At 37.7% G+C, this 12,962-nt stretch overlaps 1 protein-coding gene across 12 annotated transcripts in view; it reads right to left on the bottom strand.

Annotated features, from left to right (window-relative positions):
• Positions 1–12,962, bottom strand: part of DMD (dystrophin) — a 2,113,538-nt gene that overhangs the window by 1,233,676 nt on the left and 866,900 nt on the right. For 10 of the 12 annotated variants that reach the window (XM_081792827.1, XM_081792829.1, XM_081792824.1 and 7 more), the window contains one exon: positions 2,440–2,601. In XM_081792827.1, the coding sequence (XP_081648953.1) occupies positions 2,440–2,601 (162 nt within the window). Of the gene's footprint in view, positions 1–2,439; positions 2,602–2,706; positions 2,916–12,962 lie in introns of those variants that run through there. The other 2 variants (XM_081792837.1, XM_081792835.1) reach the window with 1 other exon arrangement.

Raw genomic sequence — 12,962 nt, 5'->3', positions numbered from 1 at the left:
CAGGCTCTGACCTGGCAGTACAGAGCCTCATGCAGGGCTCGAACCCACGAACTGCCAGATTATGACCTGGGCTGAAGTCGGATGCTTAACTGACTGAGCCACCCAGGCGCCCCCCACCCCTGACGGAATCTTTTAATTAGCAATGAAGTCTGATGAAAATTTAAAGAGACAAATTGTTTTGCATTAATAGAAACCATTAAAATTAGCCCCCATGATATACACTCAAAAAAAAAATGTCATTTTGGTGGCATTCTTAGTGGCTTCTTTGTCTGACAAACTCTGCTTATGTTCTTACTTCACAGACAACCTCTTTACTTTCTACTTGTTTCTTTGAAGAGAGTTTCAAATCAAGCTTCAGGAAATGCAATCCTTGAAGTAAATCTGAGTACCTGATAACTCTGTTCCAGAAAACAATTCACTAGCTGTCATCTTAAAAGAATATCTTGGAGAAGAATGTTTCAATAGCTTTCAGGAGGCTTGCATTTTCCAATATTATATATTACCAGTGGCGGAATTCAAAGTCGAGAATTATCTTGAAAACGCCCGTGCAACCAGAAATTCATGGAAAACGGATTTGAGCTTGTTAGTGCTCTAAAATCCCTTTTCTCAAGTAGATTTGAAATTTCTTAGTTGACATGTGTGCTGTTATTTCCAAGTACTTCAAACTGTGATAATTAAAAACATTTTTACTACAGCTCTTTTAGTGGAGAAAACCAAACACTTTCTATTATGGTATTAAAAACTAGTATGTTACATTCATGTTTATGGAATCCTGGATTTACATCTAAGTTAGAATACTCAGGATCCACAGCCTTTTCAACGAAACGAGCTGTTTTTTTTTTTTTTTTCCTAAAAGCTCCCATTTGTTTCTAAAACAATAACAGCTATTGCTTGTTTCAAATTTGTTACTCATACTTCCATTCTGTAAGCGTTAAAAAACTATATATTTTATAGCACAAATGTTCACTTTTAATATTTATTATTTATACCGTTAAAATTTCCCTTAATTATACTCAGAAATTTATGAGCAGTCTTTAATCAAACATTCCTCCAAGTTTATGACACTAAATTAAAAGAAGAATCGATTCTATTCTGCTTTTAGTTTATAATCATGTAGTCCTTCCCAACTCAGTCATTTATGTCAATCCTGACATGCGTTTTTCTAAAGCCTGCCTATAAAATTTTCTATGTGACTCACGAGGATTCTGCCAACAGGATTCCCCCAAACCACATCTTCTTCATCCCCTGTTGCAATGAGGAACCCCTCTGCCCTGGGCTTGGTAACTCTATCGAAACCACCTATACTCTGCCCTGTGTTCTCAGGGACTTCTTTGGTCAGAATTTGACAATATGGTAAAGTGTCCCATGCTACTGTGCTACTGTTTGACAATATGGTAAAGTGTCCCATGCTACAATGATGCTCTGGACACCAATTTAACTATGACTCAGTGCACTGTAATTGCACTGTAACCATGACCTATAAATCCAAGAGTTAATCCAAAAATTCATTTTAAGATGAAAACACTCGGGCATCTCCACCAGTTAGTGCGAAGAGGGCCTTTGGGATGGGTATATAACCTTCTAATGCCCCTCATATCATAACATACTTCTCTGAGTCATCCTTGGCTGTTAGGTTCATAATATGTACCTAAGATCTGAAAAGTAGCTACATTACTATCAGAAAATATCAAAGATACTGAAATAAATAATACCTACCATACTTTACATAGGTTGAAATGTTATTTAAAAATAGAATTGCAGCTTTTAAAAAATACTTTCCACGATAAAAGTTAATTGAGGTATAGCTTAAATTTATAAAGTATAAAGGGATCTTAGATTGATTTCCATTACTGTTTTAACTCTCATTCTAGAAAATCTGGCTTGGGACAGTTCGGATTGAACAGAGTGGGATGTGTGAGTACATGTGAGTGTATAAGGTATGATTATTAGTAATTAAATGCAAATTTATATCTCAAACATTTTGCTGTTAACTACTTGCAATACATTAAGTGGAGAATATAGAGATCCTATAAATTATGATTCCAAGATAACAGAGATGAGCTGATAATAAAATATTTGAGACTGCATTTTTTGAGGCTGCGTTTTTAGTGGTACCACTAAAACTAATTTGTTTACAATTTACATTCCTAAGGCTTCCCTCTAGCTTTAGTCTGAAAATACTGAGAAACAGCAGACTTCCATATGACATTTCCCTATCTTTTAAGTATCTCTGTTTTAAATTCTGCCACCATATATTTTCAAAAATAAAGCTGAGAGTACTAACCTAGAGCTCTCTTTTCCCCGTGCCTCCGGATACTCAAATCAGCCAATGAAATAACCCTCTGTACCACGAGCAGCATAAATTTTAACTCAGAAATTCAGCAATGTCCTGTTCAGATAATACACCCAATAACAGTAGCTCATTCCCAGTCTACTTGCCTGGGCTTCCTGAGGCATCTGAGCTGCGTCCACTTTGTCAGCAATATAAGCTGCCAACTGCTTGTCAATGGATGAGAGGGACTCCTGAATTAAGTGCAAGGATTTTTCGATCTCCTGGGCAGACTGGATACTCTGTTCAAGCAACTTTTGCCTCCTCACAGCCTAAAGAAAATAAGCGAGAATGAATCAGTGAAATTTTTACTCGCGGTAGTTTTTCTGCAACCCAGCTGCAAAGTAAATGAAGATTCTAGATTCTTCCACCATCACCTTTTTGTAAGATAGATTCCGCAGCTTCCTGCCACTCATTCAGCTCTGCTTACACAAATAAGAGTAAGAATGAGAAAAAAAAAAAAAAAAAAAAAAAAGGAATTAGCACACAGAACTACAGGATCAGGAATATACGCAGGACAAAACCACAGAATTATGCACATCAAGGAAAGAGGGTGGAAAAAACATTAGTGAAAGCATCTTGGACACTGCAATCTGTCGTTCTCAGACTGAATGTTCCTCCTGATCTCATTATATAGTTCAAGAGATTTGGTTTACTTAGAATAGGGTCATCGTCATCACAATCCAATTCAAGATGGATAATCCACTTCCACCAGCGAGACACATAGACAATCTGTTCAGAATCAGCTCCTTTTCAAAAGGAGAATTTCACATCATCATCTGGTTATGGATTTATTTTAAATATGACTTGTACCCGTTTTCCATGGGCTTTTTCCGCCATGTTTTTTTTTCACAATTTGGATTATGGAAATAACTTGCACAACTGGATCTGTGTTACTGCTGAGGCGGAACAAATAAGTAATCCTAATATAGCCGCAATTAATCTTGATTGTTACTATAGGTATGATTAAGATAATTTAACATTTTCCAAATATAAATAGCAATGCTGAACAGATTGCACAGTCTCCCTTCAAGGATCTGTTCACCTTTAAAAGAAGAGTTCTAAAAGTAAGGAATGGGACAAGGAATTTAATGAGAATTCCTTAAGTTATGCATCATACCAAGTATTTTTCTTTCTAACATGATGTGTACACATGATTACCTGGTACGAGAGAACTATCCTTCCCATACACCATGAATGGGGTTTTAAAAATGTCCCTGCTTCTGATGAATACAGCCTAATATATAGACTTGTCAAATCACTACCCTGTACACCTGAAACTAATGTAACATTGTGTGTCAACTATACTTCAAAAAAAATATGTAAAGGAAAAAAGAATACATACATTGGCTCTGAAGCTTAAAATGTATTAGAGATACCATTATTCTTTAAGGAGGCCAACTGGGAACACATTGTTACTCAACTGTGAATAAGGCTAAGAGGTCTGGACCAAGGTCTTGCACTGCAGCAGGAGTGGGAAGACATTGTCAGTATTTCTATCGGTACAGGAAATCTTCAGGATTTTGCCCCTGGCTTTCCTTTTTTCTCATTCCACCCACAGCTTTAGTTGCACTGAGCCCTCTTAACGCTCCCATCTCTCAACACTATGTCTCCAGTCCAGATCTCTCCCTCGATCTCCGCATGTGCATATGTGATACCCTACCTGACATCTCTACGTGGACATCCCACAGCAACCAAAACAGCAGCAGGACCAAATATCGGCATCTTCTGCGTCCCCTTCTCACCTACTTCTCACCTCTCCAACTTGTTTTTGCTCTCCCTCTGTACTTTTTTCCCTATTTCAGTGACTTACAATTATTCATTGCCTTTATTAGGCTTAATTCTGAATATTCCCTCTTCTTTTATCATGCCGTTCACCGTTTTGTGTTTAATCAATCAATTCCCGAACCTTTCTTCTACCTCTTAATACTTTCTGATTCCATCCTTTTCTTCCACCCCCTGCCCCACCCCAACACCACTGTCATTACTCTAGTTGAGGTCATTATCACCTCTTGCCTCAAAAACAGTACATGCTTTTCGCTGGTATCCTATCCTATCATTACCCATCTGCAATGTAGCTATGGTGTGTTCTTTCTAAAATGCAATCATGGTTCTCTGCTTAAAATCCCCTAGTGAGTAATCATTTTCCTGAGGATCAATACAATACTCCTTAATACGGCTTTAAAGTTCCTTCATAGTCCCTGCTGGTGTCTTCTACTTCTTGCTCAAGCTACAGAGAAATTTTACTTTTCATTCCTGAACATGCACGATGTCCCTCTTGATACTTGGCCCTAAACATACTACTCTTCTTTCCTCAAACAACTCCACCCTAACTTCTTTTTATTGGCTAATTCACCTTTATCCTTTAACTATTACCTTGGAAATGTGGACATCTCCCCCACCAGGTGGCTGTCCCTGACACCCTATGCTCTCCGTTATACTCTGTATTGCTGGCTCAGCATGTATCACACAACATTGTAATTTCCCATTAATTTTTTTTGCCTCTACTTCAGACTTTAAGTACCAATGCGATTAGAGACTGTGGGTGCCTTGTTCATTGCTCAATACCAGTTCCTAAAAAAAGACGAATACTTTTGTTCATGACTGAATGAATGGTGTAACAAAGCTTTTTGATAAGGAAAACAGAGAAGAGTTCAAATAGTTGAAAAATGGATTTACAAAAGAAATTGGGGAACAGGTCGCCACCAGACAGAAATGTTGTCTGTAGAAAAGTTCTTCCAGTTTTGTTGTTTTGTTTTGTTTTGTTTTGTTGTGTGTGTGTGTGTGTGTGTGTGTGTGTGTGTGTTGGAATTAAAAGTATCAGAATACACCATTATTTAAAGAAAACTTTAATCTACTTCTATTAAAATACTTCATCCAAATCAGTGACCAAGATCTTGCCCTGTAGTCTAATTCAAATATTGTTTCCCCTTTCTTTAGTCAAAACTTCAACTAGAAGTTACATCAAATCAAAATTCAGTTAACAGTGCTCATGGCTATAATCAGAACTGTCTGTATTGTACAAGAGAATGTCTGTAGCCTAGCCAGGCTTTCTGCAGAGAAATGGATCCCTAATGATAAAGTTTCACCACTGTGACAGGTGGCTGGAGAAAGCTTCCAATCACAGCACACAGTAACTGCCTACTCAGGCATTGTTTAAGTCTCATCCTTTATCCGTCGGAAGGCAAAAACAACCTACTGTCCTGTGCTTTAACATAATAGGATATAATACAGCATAATGTTAAACAACATGTCTAGCCCCAAAATTATATTTAGAAATCTAACCTCTTCTAGTCAGGAGATTCTATGGATTGAAATAAATAAAATGACCTAAGAGATGACAGCAGAAGTGTTGACCTTAGGTAGGTTGGTTGTTTGCCTGGCCTGGCAGTCAGTAAGAGAGACTGATTTACATGGATTCTTTGATTTTCTGAGAGAGAGAAAAGACCTGATGTCAATCTAAGCTTATAGAATTCTTTGAACTAATGATGGCATGAGCTGCCTTCTATTTCTAAACATCTTGTTGGTCAAACCCTGATGGGATGCCAGGCCTGTGGATTGTCTAGGACCCTCTGGCCACTCAATCTGTGCTGTCTCACTGATTGGAGCTGGTAGGAATATCTGAACCATAATCATTTTTTTGTTGCTGGTCCAGAATATGGCTCAACTACTGTTTTAAAATGTTGTATCATGTCTTCAGCTAATCCTCTCAGCAGTAAGAGGAATCGTATAGATGAACACAAGTAGCAAGTATGAGGAGAGTTAGAAACACACCGAAAGGTTGGAAATCAACGGCAAAAATATAAAAGTACAAAAGTAAATCATAATGATGGTTAGGTACCGAAGAAAAAAAACATAACAAAATTTTCTTTTGGTTTTCAGAAAAATCCAAGGAAAACGTATTTAAACTAATCAATATACATGAAAATATATTATTATTATTTCTTCAAAGTTTTCTGGAGTATAAAATCAAAAGCTGACTAATTTTTGTTGGCAACGGAAAGTTGTCTCCACAGTGAATTGTTTTTTACGTTCCTATTCTGTTTTAAGTAATAACCTTTGTGCTTCAATACTACAAACACTTAAATCAGAGAATGACATGGCTAAGAAATTGGAGAAATGAATTTTTCATTCTGGAAGAATAAATTTCTCAAGTGCAATAAAAAGTGGAAATTTGAACCAAAATAAAGAAAGGTATTTAAAATATGAATGCAGGCTTAAATATAGTGAAACACATTACACACATTATCCCAATAGCTTTCTACAAATCATCACTCATTTAAGGAACTATATGTCCTGATATACTTATTAAAGTTGCTATACAACACAGCAATTTTTATTTCATTTAGTAAATAACAGACTTGACTGCAAGTCACTTGCAACTGCAAATAAGTTGACTTGACTGCAAATAAGTTACGAATATGGGTGTTTTTCCTATTAAAATAAGAACTTCTGAGAAAATTATAAAGATTTATTTCCCTTATAGTTAAGCTTTCTAGCCAGCAGCAAATGCTTATTAAGCACATAATATGTTGCAGAAGTGAATTTTACAGATAGTTTCTCATGATAGGAGATAACAACCAAATGAGAAAAAAATCTAGGAGAATGCAAGGATGAAACATTTTTTAGCCAAAAAAAGAAACAAGAAAAACAATCTACATGATAGGAATTAAAAAGTGCCGGAAAAGTGTTTTTGTCCAAAATTCCCTATCCTATACTGATGCAATTCTTCTTTTGGTTGCATACTCCACCAATTTAAAAAAATACATGTATGGATTACAAAAAAAAATTGCTAGAAGAGAAATTCCCAAGAAATTTAATTCATTTTGTAGCATGAGTTAGTTTGAGGCCACAAAAATAATTTCCTTTCAGGATCTGTGGGATACGGGTTTGGGAAGGGGAGAGATTTTGTCATTATTTTGTTTCTTCTTTTATGAGTGTGTTATTGTTTTACCTGATCTGCTTTTGTTTTGGTTTTTTTTTTTTTTTGGCAGAAAACTGGGAAATAATTTTTGATGCCTGGCTATGATTGTGGGGGACCTACTGGGCAGAGGAGGTTTTCATGAGGAAGCCGTTTGTTGTGGGACCCCTTGTGGAGGGGTACAAGAGTGATATAAGTCTTGAGGAAAGGAAAACATGACTGTGCAAAAGATGCACTTTGATATCTTAGCATCTTGCACAAACCTTTTTTTTTATCCAATTATGTAATAAATATTCCTTGGTTCCTTACTATGTGCCAGGCAAAAGCAGCTCTCAGTTTTTTCTTCATAAAGTATACAGTAGATCCAGGCTTAACAATGTAAAATTTGCCCTTTCATTGGCTCTATGCCAAAAAACGGGATTCTTTTTAGTGGGCTGGGATTTTGAGATGCACTTGGCTTTTCAGAAGTCTGGACTCTGGATTTTCTCGAGAATTGTAGATCCTTGCCCATTCTGCTCTAATTTATGGGGAAAAAACATTCAGGCTCTTTGTGCAGACAAATTACCTAGGGATTCTTTAAATTGTATTCATTAGAATTTCTAAGAAAAGGGAAAGAAGACATGTCAGATGGTTTATTAAAAAAAAACCAATATGGTTTATGATCATCTTGTAGTAAAAAAAAACACAATGATTTATTGTTTCTAAGTATTTGTCATTTAGAACCACACATATAAAATGTTTTCACTTCCATCATTGTTTTATTTTCTTTTCCCTAAGTAATGAAATATGATAGCCATTCTTCAATTAGGCCTCATTTCTTTGAGTTATTTTAGTAGTACATGAACTAAAGAAAACTATTTCTCAAATTTTGATGCAAATAAAGCAACCGCTAATTCTTGAAGCTTCTGCTTGGGGGAGAACATCAACTGCCCCACTTTGAATGCCACTACCTTGCACAAAACAGAACAACGACTTAAGTATTTTTCTCATGGACAGTGGCTAGAAGGTGGGAGTCCTGAAAGAGATGTGCTAAAAACAAGTCCTACTCCCACGGCTCTTCAGAAATTAATATGGAGACCAAAGAGAGGCCACTGATCTGCATTATTTAACAACCTCACCTGACTTCACACAGACTGTCCTTGACCAAAAAGTTCTATTTTCTGGAGTCTCACGTTCAGCACACCAGTAAATTAATGCAACTACTTCCTTTTCGTTTCTTTGTTACCAATAGAGTGGTTGTAATTTGCTCAAATACCAAATCATAAAAGTACTCAGTTTGACTGAATTGTTTTTGGTGGGTTGGAGAGCACTTTTTAGTGAACTACAGTTGACACACAATGTTACATTAGTTTCAGGCATACAGCACAGTGATTTGACAAGTGTAGCTGCCATCTGTCACCACGCAATGCTATTAAATACCAGTGACTATAGTGCCTATTCTGTATCTTTTATTGCCAGGACTTACTTATTCCATAACTTGAAGCCTGTATCGCCCTTGCCCCTTCACCCATTTCCATTAGCTGTTTCCTCCTAACTCTTATGCAACTTATGAGCTACTCTGAAGCTCCATCATTATGGTCATGAATGCAATAGACTCTCTTATCTTGGAATTTTAGCTACAGTCTTGAACTGAAAACAGTGAGTCCTAAATTCCTCTCTAAGAGATCGAGATAACAAGTTTTATCTCAGAAAACTTTACATGAGAGGTAGGAAAGCTGGCTCTTCTTTCGTTACTCCACCAAGCTCATTACGCCAACACTCCAGGTAGATTTTGAAGAGAATCGTAGCCTGAATCCATGGCCAAGGGAGACAGTGTGATGACATCATTGGTCAACTCCTCAAAGAAGAATAAAAAGTGGTACTTCAACCTCTCTACCCTAAGCAAGTTAAGGAAGCTCCAGGTCTATTACCCATAGAGTCTGGGGGTCCAGAGTAAATTGGGATGGCATCTAATTACAAACCTGGACTCGGCTCATGCAGCTAAATGCTTTATTTGCTTTCTATGCCTAAGTAGGTATAAAGGAAAATAAATTAGAAATGATGGTATACTGAGGAGCGGAGGCAGCTGTGCTTCCTAAACCCTGGTGTGGCAAAACAAAAGTCTCCATAGATCAAGTAGGGATGGAAAAAGGCAGTCATATTTGAGTGGTCTAGCAGAAACAATGCTTCAGGAGCAAGAGTACTCCACAATGAAGAGGCTTGAAGATATTTTCACTAAGCGTGTTTTTCTCATCAAAGAATTGGGAAGATGCAGGAACTATTATAAGACCTCTTAAAGAACCTACACTTGTACCCCAAAAAAGTCAGTGCTGGTGTCCTTGCTATATAAAATACAAAACACCACAAAAACGCTAGCTACCAGGAGAATTTCGCCACTTTTCTTTCTGCCAGTGGAGAAAAATGGGACACACATAGGGTAAGGAAAAGTGATGGTGATGTAGAGAGGAACCTGATCACTCTCCCCTTGTACTGCACATCACTTAGGCCAGGGTTTAAGCTTGAAATGGAACAGCAGAAGAACATTAAACTGAATATGAGATTGAAATTTTAAGCTGAACGAAACTGGCTTTAACTTTTTAATTTCACAGAAACGGGAAAGCAATAGGATCTATTCAAGATGTCAGTAAGAAAGATGAAATAATCATCAGCTTGAAGCAAAATATTTCATGTTTCTGTCCTACCTGGTTCAAACTATACAGAAAACTGCTGTGATAGTCAATGAACTCAACACTTGATAAATTGAAGTAGAGGCAGAGGAAAAGATGGATATGAGGAACAGCTAGAATGTGATCTTGGGAAAGGTAGGAAATGGTTTATGGAAGGCATGAAGAGATAGATCATGAAGGGCCTACGAACAGTCTTCGAAACACTGAGAAATATGGGAGCATGGCATGATTAGAAGGCTTATAAAGAAGAGACTCTTAAAAACTGAGAACAAACTGAGGGTTGATGGGGGGTGGGAGGGAGGGGATGGTGGGTGATGGGTATTGAGGAGGGCACCTTTTGGGATGAGCACTGGGTGTTGTATGGAAACCAATTTGACAATAAACTTCATATATTGAACAAAAAAGGCTTATAAACATAGAGTGATGCCTTGTTTTATACAGTATCTATCAATGTCCCAAGTGTGGACTACTGATGCTATCAAATGCAATGCTTCGCCTACTGATGGACAATTTCAGTGAACAGCCAATTAAAGTTTCTGAAGGACAATTTGACGGTCATTAAGGAGGCATGGCAGGAAAAGGTCAGGAATTATTTAAGGACCACGAGGCACCTTCTGTTTGTCTCACAAACACGTTCTCTCAACTTTTAGTTGTTCAGAGCTGGCAGGAGGGCATCCTTATAAAAGCTAAAATTTGAGGCACACCCTGGGCCTCACTGTAGACTCGGACCTCTTTAGGGTTGATGAGAAATAAACATCTCATTTTTCATGACTTTGTAGGGTGGAAGGAAAATAGTAGATCCTCCCAGAGTTGCATACAACATTCCTAGATGGTTCAGTGTGCTTTCAGCAGGCTAAGGAAAGGCTTTTCAAGAAGAATCCAACTAGTATTTTCCAAAGGGAATTAAATAGAGATTAAAAGAAAAGCAGAGGGGAAAGAAGATAATGTACAGCAGAACGGACAATATTCAACTACTCACTGTCTCAGCAACCTTCAAAAGCTTCTCTTTGTTGCCTTTTTTGCTCGTTTGTTTTCAAATTAGTCTGTCATACTTTTTCCTAAAGAAAGGAGGTTCCACACACTGTTCCTTGGACAAGGAAGATCAAACAAATAAAAAACTATGTTGCTTTAAGCCACTTTAGATTTAAATCTTATGGGGAGTTCTGGCACAATTAGTTTTTGTGGCATGCTTGTTAGCATACATGATAGGGATTCGGGCTCTAAATAATTAGTTAGATGTGCACAAGTGTTTGTATACATTTTCTTTAAATATAAAAGAATATTACATTATTTACAAGTATCTTCGAGATTTATATTTTTTAATATCACTTGGTTTAAAACTACTGGGCAGAAAAATCCTCAAACCATGTGCAATGAGCTCTCTATAATTTCCTTTACAGGAAAAGATTATAAACGTTGAAACCACCGGGGTCATGGTTAGTTGGAATTTCATCTGTTTCAGGTCTCTGTAGGTCACTGGAGTGCTTCTGTGACCTCTGAAGGAAGCACACTTGAAAGCAATGTTTGGGAATCACTTTATCAATGGAAGTTGACATCAGATAGCCATCACTTTCAAGTAAAGCATTGATAGAATGGTCAATGAGCTGTACAGTAATATATCTAAGACATTTCTGGATTTTTGCTGCATCCATTCATCTTCATGGGTAGACAAATGAAATTGGTCTTCCACGCTGGCAGGAGCAAACCAATGCATTACTTCAGCTTCAGAAAGAAAGTGCTGGAACTATAATACAGTAAATCTAGAAGGAATCTACAGAGTTCATCTTATCCTGGCCTTTTCAAGGTAACTTCAGAGGCCATCCTGGTCAACAAAGCTTCTCTGGTGTAATGGCAAAGGTAACTCCCCGATTACACATGTGCTCACAATATGAAAGTCGAAACTTTAGGCAATTAATAATTTATTGATATTGTAACTAACTAAGATGTCAGAGAATAGTGCTCTGGTACAGAATGTCGTGACAGAATCAGAGTCTAGGGATAAACTGAATCAGGACTGAGAATACATGTCTACGTAACTCATGGAATCTACCGAAGAGAAAAAAAATCCAAATCTTGGGAGTATAATCAAGTTGTCGAATGAAGCAGTAAGTAGAGATGAGAAACACAAGTAGGAATGTAGCCACTGAGAGAAACTTAGCTGATTTCTGGCAATTGCTTCTATTATCTCAGGAAGCCAAAGACGAAGTGACTTTTCCCTAATTCAAGTGTAGGTACAGAAAAGGCAAGGCATCACCGTTTATAAAACCGTTGCTGGTGCTTCCGTGCTGAGGTATGCAGGTAATCACCCAAGAAGAGAAGGCTTCAAGTCGGGGAGAACCTAGTGAGACCAAATGTACAGACGGGGAGTTGTGTCAACCGGTCACTGAATGACACAGTCCTTGGTGCTCCTTACATAAGGGCAGTGATTTCTAGCCAACACAACAATGCAACAGAAATCTCAGAGGGAAAGGCCTTTTGGCACTAGTCAATCTCTCCACTCAGGCCTTTCTGACCTCCTCGACTTTAGATGATGTGTGAGAAGCTTATCTGTCACACTACCTTTTATAGACCAAGTAAGGATGGACACAAGGGTTGCCTATAAAACAGATGTCAGTCTTCAGTCAGGGAGTCTCAAATGTGGCCCCAAGAATCTGATACGGTTCCGTTGTGAGGTACATTAGAGATCTACACTAGATTCCTTTTACTGTGACAGAGGCCCATAACGGTCTGAGGCTAGTGTTGAGGTTTCCTTGAAATAAAATGTTCTGGACTCTGTCGGCCTGTCCAGTCGGTCATCAGTGGAGTGAAATTATACTCAGACTGCCAACGAGAAGCGGTATCTGAGAAACTGGAAAACTACTACTCTTCTCTCCTGGGATGTCTGGGATGATCCTTTTTGATTCTTTCCGTATGTATGAAGATTAACAGTATTTATTTCTCACAAATACTCCAGATGATCACCACGGTTCTAAAGAAGCTGAAGTGTGTAAGACAGAGTGTGTTTATGGCTTCCTGTCACCCTACTTATCCTTCTTACACTGAGTAA

The sequence above is a fragment of the Panthera onca genome, chromosome X, assembly GCF_046562875.1.
Source record: "Panthera onca isolate mPanOnc1 chromosome X, mPanOnc1 haplotype 2, whole genome shotgun sequence".
Taxonomy (NCBI): Eukaryota; Metazoa; Chordata; class Mammalia; order Carnivora; family Felidae; genus Panthera; species Panthera onca.
This window is presented reverse-complemented; position numbering and strand designations above follow the sequence as displayed.